Source organism: Anastrepha obliqua, chromosome 4 (assembly GCF_027943255.1).
Source record: "Anastrepha obliqua isolate idAnaObli1 chromosome 4, idAnaObli1_1.0, whole genome shotgun sequence".
NCBI lineage: Eukaryota > Metazoa > Arthropoda > Insecta > Diptera > Tephritidae > Anastrepha > Anastrepha obliqua.
In genome coordinates this window covers 103,165,501-103,188,874 of record NC_072895.1, presented here as the reverse complement: position 1 = coordinate 103,188,874, position 23,374 = coordinate 103,165,501, and the positions used below count along the sequence as shown (strand labels likewise).

Here is a 23,374-nt window from a genome sequence, read left to right as displayed (position 1 = left end):
GGCACAAAATTAATCACCCTATCGAAAGATTTCCCATTTTTGCAAAATCATTGTTTTATTTAGTATGAAAGTTACATGGTTAATTTTGCGCCATCTGTATACATTAGGTTGGGAAAAAGAGATTCATTATTTTTATTTTTTGTTTTGCGCAAATGGCTTAAAACTGTTTTATGGTCGATCTTTAGCTCCTGGGCGATGCTACGACTGCTAATAGGGAGGTCAACTTCGATTATTTATATGATTTTATGGACATTTTCTTTAACATCAAAAACAAATGAGCATCCACTTGATTTTTGACTTCTCCAAACGCGATTTTTTTTGGGTGGTGGCTCGTCTGGTGCCTTCCATTCGACACTTTGGTGCTTAGTTTCAGGTTCTTGTTGGAAACACCACACTTCATCACCCGTTACAATGTTGTAAAGGATGTTCTCGTCTTTTCTCGCCTCTTTAATGAAGTCTTTCGAATGTTGAATTCTGAGCAGTTTTTGGTCCTCAGTTAACTTGTGCGGAGTGAAACGTGAGCAGACCCTTCGTAAGCCCAAATGATCAGTTGAAATGCGATAAGTCGATGTTTTGGAGATATTCAACTCTGATTTCATCATTTTCAAAGAGGATTTCGGTTCATTTCTGATAAAATTACGAACAATTTCGATGGAGTTTTCGGTGATTACTGATTTTGGGCGGCCCATAAGTTCATTGCCATGTATGTCCGCACAACCTTCTCTGAAACGTCTAAACCACTCATGAACTCTGGCACGAGGTAGACGATCAACGCCATAAATTTTTTTCATCAATTCAAATGTTTCGGTAAACATTTTACCGATTTTAAAACAAAATTTACTATTAGCTCTTTCTTCGAAACTTATTTTTGTACCGATGACACAAATATACTGACACTTTAGCTGCAATAACTTTGCTTCCACTGAACTGAATGTCACCAAGCATTCCCTGGAAGTCAGCCAGGGATGTAATTTCCAACGGACTAACCCATTAAAAAGATCGCGCTATCATAAACATTTTTATCACGCCAGTATTGTTTATTTTGGAATCTTCCTTGTATGAAATGTCACCTTGACGACGAGCATAAACTTTAAATTGTTTGATCGAACTTTACGAGATATCGATCACTACAGCCATCTACCGGGAAAATAATGAATTTATTTTTCTTCAAACTAATATATTCCTTGATTCGTGATTATTTTGCTATGTCATCTTATTTGCAGGATTAGTGCCAAGTTTCGTTGGAAAACTGTGTTGGAAAAAATACAATAATTAATTGTCTACAAAACTTTTTGTGAAAAAGTGATGAATGATTAGTTATTTTTGAGGTGAAATTTGCAATGTTACTTATAGCTTGGAAAAAATTGATAAACGTTAACGGAGATATGCATATAGAATTTCAATACTTCAATATAAAACTTTCAATATATGTACGTATATATATATATACATATACCGATCTGCCATATTTGGGAAATATGTAAGTTGCTTTCGCAGCTAGAATTTCAATCATTCTTTTTTGAAAATAATTGGTGCTTTCAAAATGATAATAAAAATTGCATATATAGTGCATAAATATATATGCAATTCTAGGTTTATTCGCAAAATATCGTACGTATAAATAATCAGCAACAAAAAAACCAAAGAAAATTTTAGCATATACAAACGCACACATAATTTTGCTACTAATTATCTATAGGTATATATAATATTATACATAAATACATGCATAGCAAATGTAAATGCACCTTCAGTTTAGCCACGCAGATGATTCGAATTAAGTGCGCTCAAAAAGTTTCGAACACTTGTTAAACGCGGTGATTATACAAAAATGTTAATATGTGATTGAGCTTCTTAGTACACATATGTATGAATATGTATGTAATATTTTTAAGTAAAAAATAATTCATTATTTCGGCTGTACCGAAATTTTACAAAATTATTATTTTTAAATGAATAGAATGTGGAAATATAAACGTATGTAGATAGTTTGATAGTTTACTTTGGCCAATCGCCTAAGTATTTGTAGATAAAAAAACAGGCATTTTATCAGAATGAATTTTCTTTTTCGGCATATAATTAAAGGAAAAATAACGAAATAGATGTTTGGTTTTTATTCTTACATAAATCTTATCGATTTCGCAATACGGAGAGTTTCTCTTGCCAGCAAATGCTACTTTGAACTAAGTAGGCAATTACAACGTAAATTTCTATATTGGTAAACAAAAGCCACACTCTCACAAGTTTCTCGTCGGACTTGCCCTATTGGAAAACTCGGAAGCTTGGAAGATTCTGCGCAGGCCTTGTGGACCTTTGTGCACTGGCGATGCCGATTAACGCAGATGAGCTCCACAAAGACATTTAGCGTGCGAAATATAAATGAAGCGGCACCAATAGCTAAGTCTGGTCATACAAATGAATATAAACGTTTCGGCCCAGAAAGTATTCGATGCGTTCCCTGCGGGTGGTAGTAGAGAATAAAAAATAGTTTAAAAAAACTAAAAAACACGCTTTTATTGCTAATCGAACTAAAAAGTAGAAAATAAATTTTAATGACAAAGGGGCCTATAATGAAGTAATAGCAAATCGAACGATCAGTCATAGTCAACTACCTCAGAACAGAATTATAACAAAAATTAAGATACAAATAGAGTAATTCAAATTAGGGTTAAAAGCGTGGGATGTTTGATATAGTAAATATTACAATCATTCTATTGGCAACTACCTATGTACAGAGGGTTATGAAAGTGAAGCAAAATGCATCCCACGCTTTTAACTCTAATTTGAATTACTCTATTTGTATCTTAATTTTTGTTATAATTCTGTTCTGAGGTAGTTGACTATGACTGATGGTTCGATTTGCTATTACTTCATTATAGGCCCCTTTGTCATTAAAATTTATTTTCTACTTTTTAGTTCGATTAGCAATAAAAGCGTGTTTTTTAGTTTTTTTAAACAATTTTTTATTTTCTATTATACTTTTTAGTTCGATTAGCAAAAAAGCGTGTTTTTTAGTTTCTTTAAACTATTTGTTTTTATTATGAATGAAAATTATTGTTATCTTTGCAGTCAGTGAATAAATGATTCGATATATTCGTGTTATATTTAATTCCTTTCTTATCGACTGTGAGTCTAAAACTATGCAGTTATCGGCCGTGATAAAGAAGTAATCGGGATGAAGAACTTATTTCGTGGAGGGAGCCTGAGAAACTGATTTACAAGAATAAATAAAGATTTTTCATTTTACAACCAAATTCACCTTACTTTTTGCCCACAGTAAAAAAAAGAAAATATTAATCCTGGCAATCCTAAAAAGGATAATGGAAAACTTTTATCAAATTATTGCATTGTCATCGGTCCTTGATAGGTATGCAAAATTTCAAGTCGATCAGATTTTTAGAAGCCAGTGAAAATTAATCTCAAAGATTCCGTTACATACATACATACATACAACCCGACCTAATAAAAGTGTGTTAAAAAGGAAGACATCACGTGGAGCAGGACTTGGCTTCACTTGATGTTTGTAACTGACGCCAGTACTATAAGCAAAAGAACTGTTTAATCACTAATGCAACCTCCTCATCGTTTTCTTTTTAAATAAACTTTCCATTCCAAAAAAAAATAAAAAATGTTTTAACTTTTTTATTATTTAAAATTTTGTGAGTTAGATTAGGTTAGTTAGGTTGACCTGGCTGGCTGAAAGCCATCACATCGACCTATTGGTCCCCAGATGGAGCTTGGCCCTTACGTTCCCTTGGAATAAGCCTCCGTCTTTTGCGAATCTAAGTAAGCTCTGAAGCTCTAACCCCGAGAGACATTCTAACCTCTCATATTGTAGAGCTCCTAAACATGTCATTTGGGTTCTAGCTAATGCAGGGCAAGAACATAGAAGGTGTTCAAGTATTTCCGTCTGCTCTAGTTCATTGCAAAATCTGCAGCTATCATTGTTTGCAATTCCCATCTTATATGCGTGTGTCACTAGCAAATTGTGGCCTGTCAGTATACCTACGACAGTTCTGCCTTCCTTTCTAGACAGGGCTAGTACGAACCTGGCGTATTTATCTGCATTCTGTGTACACATTTTCGCGGTTTTACAAGTGGCTAGATTATTCCACCTCCTGTCTATCCGTGTTTTTATGTCCGCAGTGATGTCATTGTATACCGTATTTAAAGGTATCAGTATGTTGGTTTCTTGTTCCAATTGTTGTAAACAGCGCTTTTGGCAATCTCATCTACAATTTCGTTTCCTGCATTACCCTTATGTCCGGGTACCCAATAGATGTGTAACCGTCTGTCTGCGGCTAGTGTCTCTGTGGCTTCCCTGGTCCTAAGAACGTTTTAGATAAAACTACATATGAGTTTATTGTCTATATTGTCGCTTGACTGTCAACGTATATATTTATGTTGGAGTTGCTCGTTGTCCTTACTAGTGCTATTTCTGCAGCCTTTCCTATCTCAAAGACTTGTGCTTGACAAATACTGCAATGGTGAGGAAGTTTAATTGGCCGCCTGTTGTTCAGCTCTGCGCAATAAATCACTGCACCTACTCCGTCCATCATTTTCGAGCCGTCAGTAAATATATTAAGTGTATTGGGGCTAGGTTTTATACCTCTATTCCAGCCCTCTTCTTCTATTGTTGTTCGGAATCTCTTCATCTCAATCTTCCCATATGTGCTTTGTGGGCCGTTTTCCTCAATGCATTCCACCACACTAGAACACCATAGAGTAATATTTTCTTTACTACAGCTGAGTAGCTCCAATACATTATTGAAGGAGATAGATTCCATGGAACTCCCAACATTCTTTTTCATGCATATAGTGCGTTACTGGCCTTTTTCTTCCTTCCCAATTTTTGAGTAGTAATAAATATTTTTAGAATAGGTTTTTAATATTTACATGCCACAATTATTTATACTAAACTTTTATTCAACCCTGCGAGCTGCTGCTGAACAGCAAATGGCATGTGGTTGTTGTTGTAGAAACATAAACATTCTCCATACATGTACGTGGAATGCTGCTGAAATGACAGTCCTTAGCCGGATATTAACCCAGGTCGTTCAGGTAACGTAGAATCGACTGTCAAATGACATCTAACCGTTCACTTAAAATTTCCGTTTCCACGTTGGCTCGTATCAAAATACCCCGTATGGGAAAAGTTTCTGCATATTTCTATTAAAATATCATTCTACATGATTAAATTCTTTGATCAAATAACAGTCGTAAACGTTTTCCATTGTAAATAACCTAAGAATTTATGCGGGCAGTTTTCTGTACCGACGCCGTTTTCTGTACCAACCGACGCTTAGTAGAATTTGTTGCTTTGCTCCAAATACACTTAAAGTAAGAATTCCGAAGAAAAGATAGTAAATTATATTTCACGATACAAAAAAGAAGGTGATTTTATTTGATTTTATGGATTGGTGCGTGATTACCATTCGGAATTCACAGAGAGAACGTTGGTTCGAATCTCGGTGAAACACCAAAATTAAGAAAGACATTTTTCTAATAGCGGTCGCACTCGGCAGGCAATTGCAAACCTCCGAGTGTATTTCTGCCATGAAAAGCTCCTCATAAAAATATCTGCCGTTCGAAGTCGGCTTGAAACTGTACGTCCCTCCTTTTGTGGAACAACATCAAGAAGCACACCACAAATAGGAGGAGGAGCTCGGCCAAACACCCAAAAAGGGTGTACGCGCCAATTATATATATATGTATATAGTTGATTTTATTGGATTTTATTTGATTTTAGTTGATTTTATTTTATTTTAGTTGATTTTATTTGATTCTAGTTGATTTTATTTGATTTTAGTTGATTTTACTTGATTTTAGTTGATTTTAGTTGATTCCATTTGATTTTAGTTGATTTAATTTGATTGTAGTTGATTTTAGTTGATTTTAGTTGATTTTACTGTATTTTAGTTGATTTTATTTGAGATTATTTGATTTTATTTGATTTTAGTTGATTTTATTTGATTTTACTGTATTTTAGTTCATTTTATTTGAGTTTATTTGATTTTATTTGATTTTACTTGATTTTACTTGGATTCCTTTATTTTTCCGTAGATACCTTTTCTAAAAAGTTTTTTTTTTTATTATTATTTGACTCTGTAATTAGCAAATTTTGCATGTAATTTCGAGCAGTACTAAGCAAATGGATATTCATATTGGTAAAAAATTAAATGAGTTTCATTCAAAATTTCAAAAACTCTACATTTGGCTTAAATAGGTCCCCTTTGAAGAGTAGGTTTACATATTAAAACTGTGGGTGTTTTTATTGGAGGTTTTGTACAAAGGTTATGAACTTCTAAGGGTAAGGCACAAATAAAATTCTTGTGGGCCAATGATTCGTTGTTTTTGTTGTAGAGGCATAAACATACTTGTACGGGTAATGTTGCTGGAGTGACAGTATTTGGCCGGATATAATGGGTTTTCCAATAACAGGTGTTACAGGTGAATGGATTGCGCTATGGAGAGATGATTAACGATTTTTTATGGTTAACGATTGGAGGGTATTGGTCTGGACAACGTTTATTTTCAACAAGACGAAGCTACGTACCACACAAGCAACGAACCCATTGATCTTTTACGGGAAACCTTTTCAGCCCAGGGTCGATTCAAGACTTCAAAGATGAAATTCGTGAGGCTATCGAGGACATAGGGCAGCCACTTTGCAATTCGATTATGGAAAATTTCATGAAAAGGATATTGTCCTGTAAGCGTGGTCGTGCTGGTCATTTGCCTGATGTTATTTTCCACTATTAACGGCATACCTTCCTCTTTATAATGAAATAAACATCCTATCATTTATATTAAAAAAAAGCATTTTTCTTTGATAACCTATAAGATATAGATAACCCTATAAATCCGGGTCGTTTCGGTAATAATGTATAGTCTGTCTGATTCACATTTGAGCAATATACATACATATGATGAATATTAAAATTAACGCCACATTTGATAATTCTAAAATGTATAAAATAAGCAAATCACTGACTTATTGAACCTTCTGGCATAACCCAAAGATTTGCGAAATAAATATGTGCAAATTAACAGTTATCGCAAATATTTTGCCAAAAAGTAAATTAAAACAAAAAAAAAACCAAGTATTTTGTGGGTTTAATAACATGAAATGTTACAATCTGCTAAATTGTAAGGTAGTCAATATGGCGCCCGAAACTGACAATGAAGCTACCTTATTTTTTTATATCATGATATGATGATACTTTTTTATATCATGACACACTACGCAGCAAAGGTGCTAGCTTAAAAGAAGCGGAGGTTATTTTAACTGTGAAAGTAAAAAAAAAAAACAATGCTGCAAATTACTTCTGTTAGACTCCATACAAACAAAAATATCGAATACAAATGAAATGTATTTAATTTTCAAAATATTGAAATCACTGTATTACAAACTAAGCGAAATTTAAAACTTCTAAACTATACATTATCTTGAATCGTCACTCAGTATCGCTTTCACTATCAATCTCCGCCTCGCTGTCAAATTCTGCCACTGCATTATCGTTCTCCTTCGATTTAATTAAGAACATTTCATCGTCATCCTCAGCTATATCACTATCATTTTGCTGTTCGGTTGATTTTTTCTCAGTTCCGGGCAACTCTTCACGTTGTTTTCTACGCTCTTTGGCAGCATTTAATAAAACTCGCATGGAGTATTTGTTGAAATCGCATCTAAAAGAATTTTCGCAATATTAGTCAAGTAAACGAAAGTCATATAAAAAAGAAAACACTCGTATTACATGCGATTAAGCGATTCGTATTTCTGTGATAAGCTTTCCTGCAGCGATAGTAATGCGTGGTGTTGCAGCAAATCACTTTTATTGCCATGTGTAGATAATAAACTGCAACACCAATTCAAGTAGAATTCCAGATGTGTAGTAGTCTGCAAGCCGCGAGCGATGACTTGCAGCAAGGAGTGCGCAAAGGTATCAGGCAACGTCGAACAAATCAGTTTTACTGCATAAAGTAGAAATAGGAATTCATTTAGAAAAATATCTTTTAAGCAAATTACAACAATCCGAACTTACTATCTTTATTTGGTATTTTCTCTAGAACCATATATATGAGATGGGGCTCATTTAGTTTTAGTGACATAACAAGTGCCTTCGAAAAATCATTTTTATCTGCCGAGTCGCAAATAGCTTTCGGCGTTACCTCCAAAGATAAATGAAAAGGATCGAAAACAACACCTGCAATCAAGTTTAAAATTTATATCACTTTTTCCTAATTTGGTTTAATAGTTATTCATTTAATACCTTTATCCAATGAGAACAAGCACAGACCTTCGGTGCAAGCTACCGCATACGCTTGGCCGGTCGGCATGAAACGCACAGAGAAAACTTTTATTTTTGGTTTTAAGCTTCTACTTGCCATATCTCCCTTTTGCACCCCGGGCAAACGAATTGCTACATTGCCACCCTCTAGTTCTTCACGGGTTTCAACGAGCGCCATATTACCAAATTCTGTGAGATTGCGCCGATTTATATATTCCTGCAATTGTAATTGAAATTAATAATAAATTCACACACTTTTGGTTACATTTTGGCTGCTCACATCCAAGCCATCTAAGCTATGATTCTGGGTAATTTCGAACTTCTTCAGAAGCAACGCTTCGCGTGCATGATAAATGCATATAAACTGTGAATTACCACCGGCTATAATACATTCACCATCAACGGAATATTCAATGGAAGAAAAGTATCTAAAATTTTTGAAAAATTTGAATTGCTTAGTGTACATTTATTTGCATACGAATACATACTTGCCCTCCAAGTTCTTTTTGCCTGTTATTACGTCATTCTCATAGCGACCACCAGCCAAATCGTTGCGCCCTTCAATACAACTTATCTGTGTCGATGTTTTAACGTCGAGAATTGTTATATGACCATTGAGTGTGGCGACTGCGACCTGAGAGTAAGAATTTCATTTATTTTATATATTAGTAAATGGCTAAGAGAACAATTAAATTTCACTTATTTGCATAAATTTATTTAGGAGTCATTTTTTACCCTACACTCTCATACTTACATGCTCACCGCTCGGACTGAACACTACACACGTCGCATCCGTGAGTACATCAATCGTTTCGTGTTCACTGTTATTTTCTAAACAGTTCCAAATTTTTATGGTTTTGTCCCATGACCCTGATACGAGTGTCGTCATGGCGGCAACTGGTGAAAATGCTATCGAGCTTACAGGTCCTTCATGGCCACTTATCACTTCCAGTAATTTACCCAATTTTACTGACCATAGATACATTTCGAAAACATCCAGACAAGCAGCGGCCACAAATTCACCAGAATGATCAATGGCCACACAAGAGAATTGTACACGTTCAGGTGAGCTGAATGTACGAAAATTGCGATACCTAAGAAGCAAACAAAAGTCCAACAGTATTAGCAAATAAGCATTAGTTCTTTGATCATATCCAATAGTTCACCTGTTGACATCAAATGCTCGCACTGTTCCATCCAGCGAACAACTCACCAAGAAATTTTTATTGCGACTGAATTGGATGCCCGTAACACCGCTACTATGTTCACTGAATGTAACAAAGCAGAAACCGCTTTGTGTATTCCAAAGTTTTACTTTAGAGTCCTCGCCACCTGTGGCGATATACTGTCCATCTGGTGAATAGCTTATGCAAGTCATTTCACTGCAATGCCCCTGTTGCTTCATAATATACTGCTCACCTATGTTGGATTATTGGTTTTATTTGTTAAATAAGAATATTAATTTTCACTTAATGGCCAAGTTTGTCACTTACTTTGCCATTCCCATACAAGTAACTGTCCTAATTCGCGTGATGCCAACGCCACCCAATCACCGGTGCCATTAAAAAGCGCTACTGATATGGCATAATCAGAAATGCTTAGTGAGTGGATCATGTTGACGTCAGGCAGTTCGTATAAATAGAAACTACCGACGCTGAAGGCAATAACTAAAATTTTGGTACGATTATTATAATGCGCCGCTGTTACAATTGCGTTCCGGCTTGTTTTGCGTGGCTCTTCTGCCAAGTAATGCCTGCTAATTTTTTTGTAGGAAAACGGATGTGTTTTTCTGACAACCTCATCCTTTACTTCATTCTCATCTTGAGGATCTGAGTTCGTCTCCTTGTTATCCTCTCCATTCTCCTTTTCTACAACATCATCCTCGGACTCTTCTTCCTCATCTTTGGCAACGGTTTTCTTCTTCTTATTTGGTATATATTTTAGAGCTTCTCTCTGTTCCGGTGTTACATCCTCAATGTCGGATGGACTTATACTACATTCCCACAAGCAGAGCTGTCCATTACGACTAAGTGTATTCACATGCATACTGTTGCGCTCAAAGAAACTAGCAATAATCGCATCCGTATGTCCTGGCAGTATAAAAGTACGGAAATTTGTCAACAAGCGTAAACCAACAATTTTGGTGGTGCCATCACGACAACCGACCGCTAGAAAACGCGAATCTGACGACCAATCTAGCCAAGTGACATCATCGAATCCGCCCAGAAAGCGGCGTTTTAGCACAAATGGATTGTATTCGCCAGTTAATTCACCGGGCGATGCAAACACCAAAACCAGATTATCCATGGCCACAGCGAAATATGCACCATCTGGACTGAACACTACACATTGTGGTTTTGTATGGAGCTTATGGCGATGAATGACAGCACAAGATATCATGCTAATTAGCTGTGCTTCGCCTACTTCATTAACAGCAATCAGCAGATTGCCATCTGGTGAAAGAGCGATGGCCACATAATTGTAACGAGACTCAAGCGATAGCGTGCGTGACTTGTGACTATTACAAAAGAAGACACATCATGTAATTAAACTTGGACCAAATTGTAATTCATCCAACAAGGAATATAACTCACTTTCTCAAATCGTATATTGATATCCGGTTACCAACCGGACTGATAATGCTATTACCGTCGGGTGTGAATTGTAGATTTCCATTGCGATAAATTGCACCAAGCAAATTCGAAAACTATAAAACAAAAGTACAAGTAAATCATTTCACCGATTTGAAATGTTCAAACATATTACCTTATATGAAAACTTCATGCCAATAAAAACAAATTAATTTGAAAGAACAGTAAATCACACTTTAAACAGCCTCGGCCAGACGCAAACGTAAACAAATCACACGTGTTTGACATAACAAGGTTGCTTACGAATGGAATATGTTGAGAAAGGAACGTTAGTAAAGAAAACGCCAGTGCTGGCCTTCGTTTCAAAAAATTAGACCCACTTTCAATACACTAATATATTAATTTTTTAAAGTTCAGTTTAAATATTCTGGGAAACTCCTGATATAGTTTTTAACACTTTTGCATCATCGACGGAATAATCCGCGAACAAAAACTCTCTCTTATCACAAAGAAGGAAATAATCAGTAATAAATTATTTTTTTTTTTTTTTTAATTTTAAGGAAAACAAATAATTTTGGTAACCCTGCAATATTATTTTTCATTAGAACAAACAGTAAACGTCCTGCCGACGTAATTTATTATAGGCGCAAGGAATTTTAAGTACATCGCGCTTTGCGAGCGGTGATGCAAAAAGGTTAAGAATGTTTTTCATGACAGAAATGCAATCAGATGTTTTTCATTGCCTGCCAAGGGGGACCGCCATTAGAAAACAAGTTTGTATAAATTTATTATTCATGACCACAGTGGACATTGAAACCGAAACTAATAGATTTTTAATCACACAGACATATTGTATCTACTCTCTACGGCCACGTTAAAATTTAGAGCTGAATGTGATTCGGTTACGAAAACAATGCCCCTTATTATGAGCAACATTCGATCTTCGACTATAGTCGAAAGTGCCGATCGAACGAATTTTCATTTGGTATTATGGTGCTCATTCGTTGAAGAATAGGACCATTGTGAATTTCGATCGCTTGACGCATTTACAATAGATAATTTTTTCTCAGCTGATACAGCAAATCAAAATAAAAGAAAAATCGATTGTGTTGAAATTCTTTGCTAACAACATTTTTAAAAGTTAAAAAAAGTATTTTTTGTGAAAATGAGTACAACGGAGTTGTGGTTCGACGATTCATCGGTCGATGAAAGATTAGTGGAACTAGCTAGGTGTAGAAAACAGCTGAGGGGCGCATCCAAACCCCTAGAAATGGCTTCCACTGAGTAAGTTTAGTATTTTCAAAATGTGTTGACGTACTTAATATTACAGAAATTTCTTTACAGCTTTTTAAAGAACTTTAGATTTTCTAAACAGGCGTTTATGAACCTACTCTCCAGTACAGAAAACCAGTTGCAGCAGTGCACCCGAGCCAAGAGCTCTTCACTATTCTCCAAAAAAAGCAACACAAATTATTATTGCTTGTTTTATAATGTTCAACTTCCGGATGAAGAGTTATCCGATGAGACCCTCAACGATGATGCTGAAGATATTGAAGTGGAGCCAAATAACGGAGAAGCAGAAAACATAAGAAATGAAATTCTTAGAATATTATAGAAAAATCCAAAAAGTATTAAATAGAAACCTTTACGCCACAGTTTCTGTTTTATTTTTGTTATAAATTTTCTTTATTCAATTATTCGTAATTCGAAAAAAATATGTATTTCAGTTCCTCTACGTATTTCAGCCCATACCTGCCAAGGGAAAATAAAAATGTAAAATTTCGACAGTGTTGCACCGCTCATAATACCAAATTCACATTCGATTTTCGATCTTCGACAACCAACGAATATCGAAGATCGAATCTAACTCATAATAGGGGCCACTGTGTTTAAAGTTAAACGAGCACTTACCAGCAGACCAAATAAAGCAAAATTTTAAACTGGCATTTTTAAGAAAAATTTCCACACTTTAGAAAGAACTGAATATTATTTTTAAGTTTCAAGTTTTTTAGCATCTTAAGACCGGTAGAATACCATTTTTCACGCTTCTGGTACAATTTAATTTGAGGTACATAGTTCAGTAATCCTTGTAAATATAAATATAACTCGCTATGTACACAGTGCAAAAAAAATGGACTTTCACACGATGTTACAAACTCGCACATGTGTAGACTCATTTACCCGGCTTAAATAAAAATGAAGCGTCACGTTAAAATTTTATTCCCTATACATACCATTCTTTACATTTGCTTTCAAGGAAGGAAATGTTATATTTTATCTATCACATTTACGTACATGTGTTTATTACATATTTATGTATACGTTGGTGTTAGTTTTAATGATATATATGTATGTAGTTACATGTGTGTTAGTATTTACTTCAAAAATTTCATGTTAAATAAAATATATGTAATATATTTTTATTATAGTCAAATAATGGCCGTAAGGCGAATATGCATATAACATTTTTATACGCATTAAATATTAGTGTAGGATGGATATGCATCGCGAGGAGGGAGGAGCTGTTGTCGTTGTTCGGAATTATTTCGGATATTTTTGAAGTGCGAATATACTGCCAACCAAATATAAATGTTTAATGCTGAAAAGAGAAATGAAAAATTAGTAACACTCATAATATAAAAGATGTATTCGTAGTATGATAGAATACTGAATTATATTTGTTCATGTGAACGCAGAAAATTCAAATTTTATTAAATTTGTTAGCAAGCTTCTTACTCTAAGTCCTTCATTAGTTTAAATTACGAAAAGTTGTTAGTTTCAAAGTTTTAATTTTCTTTTTTTCCTGACATGTTGTGAACTATAACCAATTGGATCACTTAGTGAGTAGTTCATACTCAGTAGGGACACTTCTTAGGTGCCTTTATCCGTGATGTCAAATTCTTTATCTTTGTCTCTTACTTTTAAGAAAGCGAGATTTTAACTTAATTGCGTTCAGTTATTTTTATTAAATAACTTACCCAAATTAAGGGAAACGAAGATTATCAAGCCGATGTTAGATGAAAATGAAATCTGTACTGCGTCCACTATTAGAAGAACGTAGTATGTTACAGCAAACAGTAGCGATATGCCAGTATTTAACAGCCATGGCAAAAGTAGTAGATGTCGTTGCTGGAATTGATAAAAATAAAATTTAGTATTATTTATATAACATTAAACCATCAGTTGAAATTGCAATTCCTGTTATTTTTTCTATTCGTACAAAAAAACTTCCTTCGATTAAAGTAGTTAAGTAGAAAGGCCGGAATGGAAAGATAAACACTGCATATAGATAACAGATAAAAGCTCTTTTATTTTAAACACAGAAAAAATTTTGCTGGTATGAACCCTGATGATTCATCAAAACTCAATAATTTAGGCGAAAGTCTTCCAAAAAGGTTAAATGAAATTTATGGAATTAAAATCCAAGCGCCTCAAACATTTCAATATTTATTTCACGGTACATTAATAAGTGGATTCGTTTACTTATTCGAAGAATGTTACCTGATATACCTTGTAGTTAGACGGTTAGCTTACCGTACCCGTACCTTACTTAGTCGAAGGTACTCCGCACGACACTAACCACCTATTCACGTGGCCCCTTAAACCTACTCATCTAACACCTCAACATCTCCTCTGTTCATATTTCGTTTAATATTTACGGCCGACAAAAAGTACATAACAAAACTTGGAAACACCGATTCCATCAGAACTCATTTCATAAGCGCATATAAACAACAGCGCAGATACATATGTATGTACGTATGCGCTTAAAAAAACATAGCTTTTATTGTCATCAAATACACACTGTTATTATCATCAAATAATCATGCTATTCTTTGAGGAATGCAAAATATACATAAGCATTTTTAAGTTGCGGTCCGTGACTCACCGGAAATGTTTTGTATGTGTACATATGTATATACATATATTCATATAAGATTTGTTACTTCCGTAGTTGTAAAAGGAAATTTTTTTTCAATTTCTATATTCTCTCCCCCTAGATTTCTCATATAATTTGTTAGAACCTCCACCTAAATTCCGAGGTGCTGAATTTGCCAATCTGCAGAGCAATTGGCAAATGGTGAAATGGATATTTTTGTTGTAATGGTTATAATATTCCACCTTAAATTTCCGTTTGTATCGAGAAATGATAAATTAATTGCATTGATTTTTAGTTAAACTCATTTTAAAGTCAATTTTACACGCTTTCGGCCGGTTTTTAGGATTAGTTTTTAAACTGAGCTGCATAGTTAGATATTTAATTGGAAAGCATAAACTAGAATTTAAAATTTCCCACAAATTCATTGGCACCGAAAGTCTGACCCTAAGAATTCCTTAATTGCTTTTGTAACTCTTGTAAAAATAAACTGCGATCCATAATATGTATGTATATGCAATAACAACACACTCTTTACATAGCCGTTTGAAACTTACCTTAATGGTTCCCAATATTAAGCAGACAGATGCAAACATATTGATGGCGTTTAAAACCAAAAAGGCTACGAATGCGACAGTCAGAACTGAAAAAAGATAAGAATCCAATAAACAAAAGCTCATGAGAAACACGGCGATGCGTAATTAGCTAAATATAAGTACATATATCTACATATACACTTATATTCATACATGAATAAATATATACCAAGAATGATATTGCACACCGTGCAAATATACTATATACAATTTATAACTAACTTGTACGAATTCTGTTAGGATCGAGCTTCTCATTTACTGGTGCTGATTCCATCACTTTCTCAACAATATCATCGATGTACCCCAAGCATAATCCCAAAACCACAACTGCTATGAGGGACCCAACTGATCCTAGCCATCCGATAATCGTAGCGGCTGTCTCCAGACGGAAGCAAAAGAATTTTTGCATCATTTTCACGGAATCCTTAAAGAATTACTGAATTTAACAATTACACCAAATTTTCAAAACTTTCCTATCCAGTCCAATAACAACACCAAACAAAAAACCAGTTGCTGCAGTTAGTTTTGCATTTCATAATGCTTATTAACGGCGTACGTAGGAGTACAATCAATGTATCGACTTTCGACGTATCGATATATCGAAAGACTTCCGTATCGATGCTTGCAATTTTCAAAATCTGAAAGAAGCGACTACTAAGGTTGCAAAGACTTATTGCAGCAATAGGCATGCAAAATTTTTTGTTATATTTTATAATATAAAATAAAAGGCCAAAGCGATTTTGGATGCTCGTAATTAACTTTATTAATTTTTAATATTCAGATATTAAATATTGTGTAAACGTAGGAAAAGCTCTCCCAGGTGATGAGGGGGCTAGAATTTGCCCGCGATAACGGATGCCAGTCGTAAGAGACGTCTAAATTCCACACCTCAGCCTCTTAAACTGCTTTTTATGAGCATTACCTCAACTCTAAAAGGTTGGGTGAAACAGGTATAGAAACTGCTTGGTGACGATTGTCGACAGTGCAACATAGGGAAGGCTCGGCACCCGTTCTGTCAGCAAAATGTTGACGCCCTAATTGCCATCACCAGCTAATCAAGCCCAATATAAAAGTTTTCACTGTGGGAATTGGAATGGAATAGGAAACTTAAGTTTTTATTTAATAAATACTACTTTGAAGTTTAATATTGTTTACTTATTGTTTTTAGTGCAAAATTAAGTTCAAGTAAAAGGAAGTTATTTTGATCCATATTTGCAAACAACATGCTCCGCACGATAAATACCCCTTAATAACAAAAAACACAAATTTGAAACTAAAGCTATCAAATATTTACATACAGGAAAGAAAGTTAATTTAATGGCTGGGATTCGCAATAATGTCCATTGGGCAATTTTTGGCAAACTATAATGGCGGCCGCCGTAGCCGAATGGGTTGGTGCGTGATTACCATTCGGAATTCACAGAGAGGTCGTTGAAGAAAAAGTTTTTTTCTAATAGCGGTCGCCTCTCGGCAGGCAATGGCAAACCTCCGAGTGTATTTCTGCCACGAAAAAGCTCCTCATAAAACTATCTGCCGTTCGAAGTCGGCTTGAAACTGTAGGTCCCTCCATTTGTGGAACAAACATCAAGACGCACACCACAAATAGGAGGAGGAGCTCAGAAGTGTACGCGCCAACTATTTATTTTTATAATGTCTTTATTAATGAAACTTGGTGGAGATGTTAGTTTGGTATTAAGAAACACTCTTTATAACTCCAAATTATTCGGGAAATTATAATTTCGTAACTTCACTATAATTTGGCACATTACACTATATATTTTTTTACACTTCACTTAAATTCACTAAATATACACTCCCACGCGTGTTTTTACTTATTTTTATCCTTATATTCGAATTCTTTTCATTTAAATTTGTCCATACAAGCACTTTACAATTTTAAACGCGAATAAGAAGAAGATTGGAATGACAACAGTATGGTGCTGCCGGATGGCTGTAAATGAAAACAAAAATATGAACAAAAATGAAGTATTTCAGTTTAGTGTTAGTGATGGGGAAGAGGGTTATTGCGCCTCCTTTTTACATACACGCATATGACGTTTTAATTTTGGGTTCAATGGTTTAAACACGGAAAGGAGTTCTACGCAAAAATACTGTTGATTGCGTAGCTGTAGTTGGACTGATGAGGGTTATTTTTTTGAAGCGCGGCGAAGGCTGCCCCCGCGAAAAGGAGTTCCACGCAAAAATACTGTGGAATGCGCAGCCGTAGTTGGACTAATGAGGGCTGTTTTTTTGAAGCACGGCCGAAGGGCGCCCACGCGAAAAGCAAAAAATACTGCAATTTTACAATCAACCCTCCACTGAACATCTCTGCATACGAACTTCGTTTTTATTTCATGTGTATGGCAACACCAACTTTTCGCTAAATTACAGAACTTTAACATTAAATTACTTAAAAACTATAAGCCTCCGGCGGGTGCGGTTTTTAGTTTTAAGATGGGGATACACCCCTCTATCGGCCCCTTTTAATCTTTTTTTTTCAAAGCAATAGACATTATACTAAACATTTTCCAATTTAATTATCTTTTACAATGGCATACTTATTTTTGGGCATATTGTTTTTGTTTTTTGTCTATGTTAAAAAAAGCATTTCTCTATTTCTGGTACCTTTTTCATGTGTATCGCACAAATTTCCTATTGGCATATCAGTCCATCTTTAGCTGGTGCAATTTTTCGTCACACGTTGTAAGTTAGTGAGTAATATATTATTGTGCATTTTAGTAATCTACTAAAGTCAATTTTAATATAAGTAGAACATCAATTCGGAAGTTGTATTGTGAAACATGTCGAAGCGAACGCAACCTGATTGGCACCCACCATCAATTAAAGACCGACCTAAATTGAAGCTCTTCAACAGTTTAACAAGGCAAAAGGAGGATTTTGTGCCGCTGGACGGTAACAATGTGACTTGGTATAGCTGCGGTCCTACAGTATACGATGCATCACATATGGGGCATGCGAGGTAAACTTTAACTTTACTGCCACGTACACTCTGCTCCGCTATTGAAATGTTTTATCATTGATATTTGATACACGATGATTGTGCTTTAGGTCATACATTTCTTTTGATATTATGCGGCGCATACTTTCCGACTATTTTGGTTATAATGTTTTCTATGTTATGAACATTACGGATATTGACGATAAGATAATCAAACGTGCTCGGCAAAACCATCTGTACGAAACATATGTTAGCGCAGCCGCAACAACACCACTGGATAAATTGTTAGCGGACCAAAAAGAGGTTTTGGAGAAATTCAATGTCATCTGCAGGGAAACAAATGATCATGACAAGAAAATTATGTTTGAACGTATGCTAATAAAAATGAATGATGCAATGGAAACCCTTATTATGGCAGTCGCTAGTAACGATCCAGAAAAAATTGATGAAGCGCGCTCAATGTATTTGACAGAAGCAAAAGATCCCATAGCGGACTGGTTGGATCGCAAAGACGGCTCAACTGTTAAAGAAAATGCAATATTTGAAACACTGCCACGCTACTGGGAAAACGAATACCACAAGGATATGCAGGCCCTTAACGTAAGTGATTTTAATAAATATGCGAAACATTTTATCTCATTGAGAAATTTTGCAGATATTGCCTCCAGACGTACTAACACGTGTGTCCGAATACGTGCCCCAGATAATCAAATTCATTGAGCGCATCATCGATAATGGCCTTGCATACGAAGCAAACGGTTCCGTTTACTTTGATGTAAACGCCTTTGACAAGCGAGACAAACATCACTATGCTAAACTTGTGCCTGAAGCCTATGGTGATACGAAATCGCTGCAAGAAGGTGAGGGAGATTTGTCCATAGCTGAAGATCGGCTCATCGAAAAACGCTCACCAAACGATTTTGCTTTATGGAAGGCTAGCAAAGCAGGTGAACCGTCTTGGGAAAGTCCTTGGGGTATGGGACGTCCTGGATGGCACATCGAGTGTTCAGCCATGGCCTCTGATATATTTGGACCAATGTTTGATATACACACCGGTGGTGTGGACTTAAAGTTTCCACATCATGACAATGAACTAGCGCAATCTGAGGCAGCATTCAACCAATCCGAATGGGTAAAATACTTTCTGCACACGGGTCACCTAACCATTGCTGGTTGCAAAATGTCGAAATCATTGAAAAATTTTGTAACAATACAAGAAGCATTGAAGAAGAATACCCCATGTCAATTACGACTTGCATTTTTGCTGCACTCATGGAAAGATACTCTCGATTACTCCAACAACACAATGGAGATGGCATGTCAATATGAGCGATTCTTGAATGTAAGTGCTGAATCACTTTGGCCATACAAATACCAATGATCAATGCTTAACTTTTATCTTAGGAATTCTTTTTAAATGTGAAAGATTTAACACGACACATGCAAAATGGCTCACCAAGTTCGCAATTTGGCGTATGGACAAGTGCAGAGGCTGCGCTGCAAGAGAAACTCAAGCTAGCACGAAATGCAGTATATGAGGCATTATGTGGTAAGTTACGATCTACATTCTATATATAGGTATGTGTATATAATAATACTTTATATGTTACTTATCTCTTAGATAACATTGACACGCGCAGCGCTCTAGATGCGTTACGGGAGTTGGTTTCCGTTTCAAATGTCTATATACGAGACAATAAAGATCATATTAACTGCCTTCTGTTACGACGCATTGCTGCATATATAACGGATATCTTGCACATATTCGGCACTATTCAAGGGCCACGTGGCGGTATAGGCTTTCCAGTGAGTGGCGCTGATAGTAGTGTGGACATTGAAGCTACCTTATTACCATATGTAGACGCGGTAGCCGAGTTCCGGAACGATGTGCGCGAAGAAGCAAAAACCATTAAAGCAAATGCTATTTTACAATTGTGCGATAAACTGAGAGATGATGTGCTACCAAATTTGGGTGTACGGCTGGAGGATAAGGAAAACGGCAAATATGCTGTGAAATTAGTAGATCGGGAAGTATTGCTTAAGGAGCGAGATGCGAAAAAAGCTGCCGAGGTGGAACGTTTAGCTGAAAAGCAACGCAAACAGGAAGCCGCTGCCAAGCTATCGGCCGCCAAGGAAGCGCAAAAACGTATAAACCCGCAAGAGATGTTCCTTAGTGAAAAAAATAAATATTCACAATTTGATGAAAACGTAAGGGAATGGAACATAACTTTCATTTTTTTTTTTTTTAATAAAAAACAACTTTATTTTCGTAATACTTTCAGGGCTTGCCAACGCATGACGCCGAAGGTAAAGAGCTGAGTAAGGGTTTGTTGAAAAAATTAACTAAGCTGCAACAACAACAAGAAGCGCGATATAAAGAATATCTTTCTACAACTGCCAATGGAAATTAATTGTATCTTACTTTGTTTTCTAAAAATCCGGTTACTCATTTATATGTACACATAAAAATTAACTTTGAAATTTTTGTAATAAAACAAAATCTTGAATTTATTTGATTTGCAATTTCCATAGATATAATTTACGATCTGAAGCAACTCCAATGTACGGTAAGCGATGGTGCCACGACATACCGCCGTACAATTTGAGCGTAGCGTCAACGAGAGGTATTCTCGATTTGGCAGTGAAAACCTTAACTGAAACATCGGGTCGACCGACACTCGCTACTACTGTCTCTGCATTGGGCGCTATGCGCACGATATGCCCACCGTCCTCGTGCACTTGCTTTATATCGATAGGTAAGGGACGTCGCAAATCCCAAGTAACTATATCTCCAGCTACAAGTGCTGTAATGCACATACGATTAAGCGGGCACCAATCCACCGAACGGAGTGGACACTTTTGCGCTTCAACAGATATAAGCGGGGCCTGCGTCTGAATATTGTACAAGTGGATGACACCCCTCTTTTCTGCCACGAGTACTTTATGCGGCTCCTCTGGGTGACATTTTACAGACATACCGGCCGATAGCAAATGAAATGTCACGCTATTTTCAAAATTAGTTTTCGTATCCCAAATTCGGCAAGTATTATCGTCACCAACAGATGCCAGAAACTCGCCATTACAGTCCCATATGACTTGATTTATGTAGTTAGTGTGACCTAAATAGAATGAAATAATTTAATTAAACGTGCATTACAATAAAATTTTATGTCTACCATTTAGTATTTGAACAGTATCGGAATTCTGCAAATCAGTACGAAATATACGCAGGCGAAAATCGGCGCCAGCCGCGCAAAATATTACCGATTTTGGTACAACCACTAGCGAAGTTTCTGGGGCAAAGCATAGCGACACACAACGGCTCTCATGATATAAGTCTTTTAAACGCTTCCAGTCGAAACAACCAGATTCTTCCTGTGGAAATGCAGAAGTTCTAGAGATTCTATACTAAAGAACCATTGTAATATTTACCGGCAAACTAATGAGTCCTAATATTATTTTTTTACTACTGCCAAGCGCTAACAAGTTGCAGGCAAAATCACTGTCGCAAAACTCAAAGCACTCTATTTGCTCTGGGAAGCTCAAAGTGTGGGTCGCTGCCGTGAAATTCCGCATTATTTAACAGTATACAAAATAAATCTTCTATTTACAAATGGACGCAAATGCTTCGTCGAGGATTACTCACATCTATCGATATATCGATAATTGTTGCGATAGCTCAAACGATAAAGGGCGCTGAAAGTGGCTGTCTTTCAAACAACAAATGTTTCTCAACGAGAGAATAATGATTTTATAGCCATAATTTCAGGTTTTATTGAAATTGTTTAATATTTTTGGGGAAATATAGCAGCGCTAGAAAAATTAGTCAAAATATTTAATTTTTTTTATTTAAATAACTACTGCTATTAATATTATTTAATGCCATCAGTGCTCAAGTTCAAAAAGTCCAGTTAATTTTTAGCCATCCGAAGCAAAATTGTGATAGTAAGTTCGGCTGCACGTCATCGGGGATTCGGCAGCAGATTCAGCCCGCTCATTTCACATCTATACTTAAGGCTCGCCTACATACAATTTTAGCGATGCGTTGTCATGGGCTTCGACAACAGACTACTAACACATACATACATGCATATAAAGGCGTTCACATAGCCAACGTTGAGCATGGTGAAACGATTTTTAGGCTGACATCGAAATATTAGCACAGCCAATGCTCATGCCATGGCATGCGTATATCACTAACAAGCCAAAGCTCCCCTCAAAAGTTTTTTTTTCACAATAGCCAAGGCGAATATATTAAAGGTGATGTTGGTAAATCAATTGTTTTATTTTTCTTTTGCCGTGTCCATGTGGCTGCCAGCTCAGAATGAAACAAGGCGAATCCATTATTTGTGATCTAGTTTCCTAAAACTTTGCTTTGACAATCAAACGTACAGAACATTGTTGTTGGTCTAGTGCCACCACCTTTAATGAATGTACCTTGACCATAGCTATCAATCAAACCTTGAAATCTATCATCCTTGAAAGTTGAGCAACGCCAACGGCAAAGCGTAAAGGTGGTTAACTCCCGTTATACCGCGTGCGACAAGAATCATCAGATAAATAATTAAAGGTGACACCCAGTAGTTTAAGGTTATTAACAGTCGAAATTGACTGAAATGAGACTGAGACATATCCTTCAAATTTTCAATGTCCTTATACAATAACGTTGCAGCTTGGGGCGCCAAGGAGCAATTTATTATTGTTGTAATGGCACAAAATAATCCCTTACCTTTTGGGAATGTTATTAGAAATACAGTGTTTGGACTGATATAAATTTGGTATATTTAGGTACGTGATGGTTTCTGTCATCAGGACAGGCAGACCAACTCTAACACTAACACTTTTCTCCTTCTTGCCCATTTCCTAGGCCTAGCGTTGGATAATATTCACGACAATGACCACAAACGCTCTAAGCAGGAATCTGTTAACAGCTGCATCAACATGTATGCGAGGAATCGGTTAAGCCATGTCTGTATATGCTTTGGATATAAACTTGGGTCGTTTCGGCTTGACTGAATTTGTTAGGTGGAGATTCCCATGACAAAGTGATTTAAAGTACT

At 36.0% G+C, this 23,374-nt stretch overlaps 4 protein-coding genes across 5 annotated transcripts; 1 reads left to right on the top strand and 3 right to left on the bottom strand.

The window, feature by feature from the left end:
* Positions 1-7,355: 7,355 nt before the first annotated feature.
* Positions 7,356-11,152, bottom strand: LOC129243483 (periodic tryptophan protein 2 homolog). Its single transcript, XM_054880531.1, has 11 exons — positions 11,058-11,152; positions 10,886-10,998; positions 9,785-10,809; positions 9,458-9,710; positions 9,046-9,385; positions 8,780-8,925; positions 8,572-8,719; positions 8,274-8,508; positions 8,046-8,207; positions 7,758-7,974; positions 7,356-7,689 (listed from the first exon to the last, which is right to left on the bottom strand). The coding sequence occupies exons 1-11, from the start codon at positions 11,073-11,075 to the stop codon at positions 7,458-7,460; spliced, it is 2,889 nt and encodes a 962-aa protein (XP_054736506.1). The 5' UTR covers positions 11,076-11,152; the 3' UTR covers positions 7,356-7,457.
* A 1,934-nt stretch (positions 11,153-13,086) lies between these two features.
* LOC129243482 (uncharacterized) lies at positions 13,087-15,921 on the bottom strand. Its single transcript, XM_054880528.1, has 4 exons — positions 15,578-15,921; positions 15,317-15,402; positions 13,861-14,011; positions 13,087-13,481 (listed from the first exon to the last, which is right to left on the bottom strand). Exons 1-4 carry the CDS (start codon positions 15,765-15,767, stop codon positions 13,360-13,362), a joined length of 549 nt encoding a protein of 182 aa, XP_054736503.1. The 5' UTR covers positions 15,768-15,921; the 3' UTR covers positions 13,087-13,359.
* A 2,044-nt stretch (positions 15,922-17,965) lies between these two features.
* LOC129243480 (cysteine--tRNA ligase, cytoplasmic) lies at positions 17,966-20,825 on the top strand. 2 transcript variants are annotated; one of them, XM_054880525.1, is made up of 7 exons: positions 17,966-18,066; positions 18,127-18,335; positions 18,425-18,914; positions 18,970-19,656; positions 19,719-19,863; positions 19,936-20,522; positions 20,597-20,825. In XM_054880525.1, the coding sequence occupies exons 2-7, from the start codon at positions 18,157-18,159 to the stop codon at positions 20,723-20,725; spliced, it is 2,217 nt and encodes a 738-aa protein (XP_054736500.1). In that variant the 5' UTR covers positions 17,966-18,066; positions 18,127-18,156; the 3' UTR covers positions 20,726-20,825. The 2 variants fall into 2 exon arrangements, with proteins under 2 accessions (XP_054736500.1, XP_054736501.1); XM_054880526.1 differs by having other exon boundaries at positions 17,972-18,058.
* Positions 20,784-21,954, bottom strand: LOC129243481 (nucleoporin Nup37). Its single transcript, XM_054880527.1, has 3 exons — positions 21,747-21,954; positions 21,491-21,689; positions 20,784-21,433 (listed from the first exon to the last, which is right to left on the bottom strand). The coding sequence occupies exons 1-3, from the start codon at positions 21,888-21,890 to the stop codon at positions 20,823-20,825; spliced, it is 954 nt and encodes a 317-aa protein (XP_054736502.1). The 5' UTR covers positions 21,891-21,954; the 3' UTR covers positions 20,784-20,822.
* Positions 21,955-23,374: the final 1,420 nt, after the last annotated feature.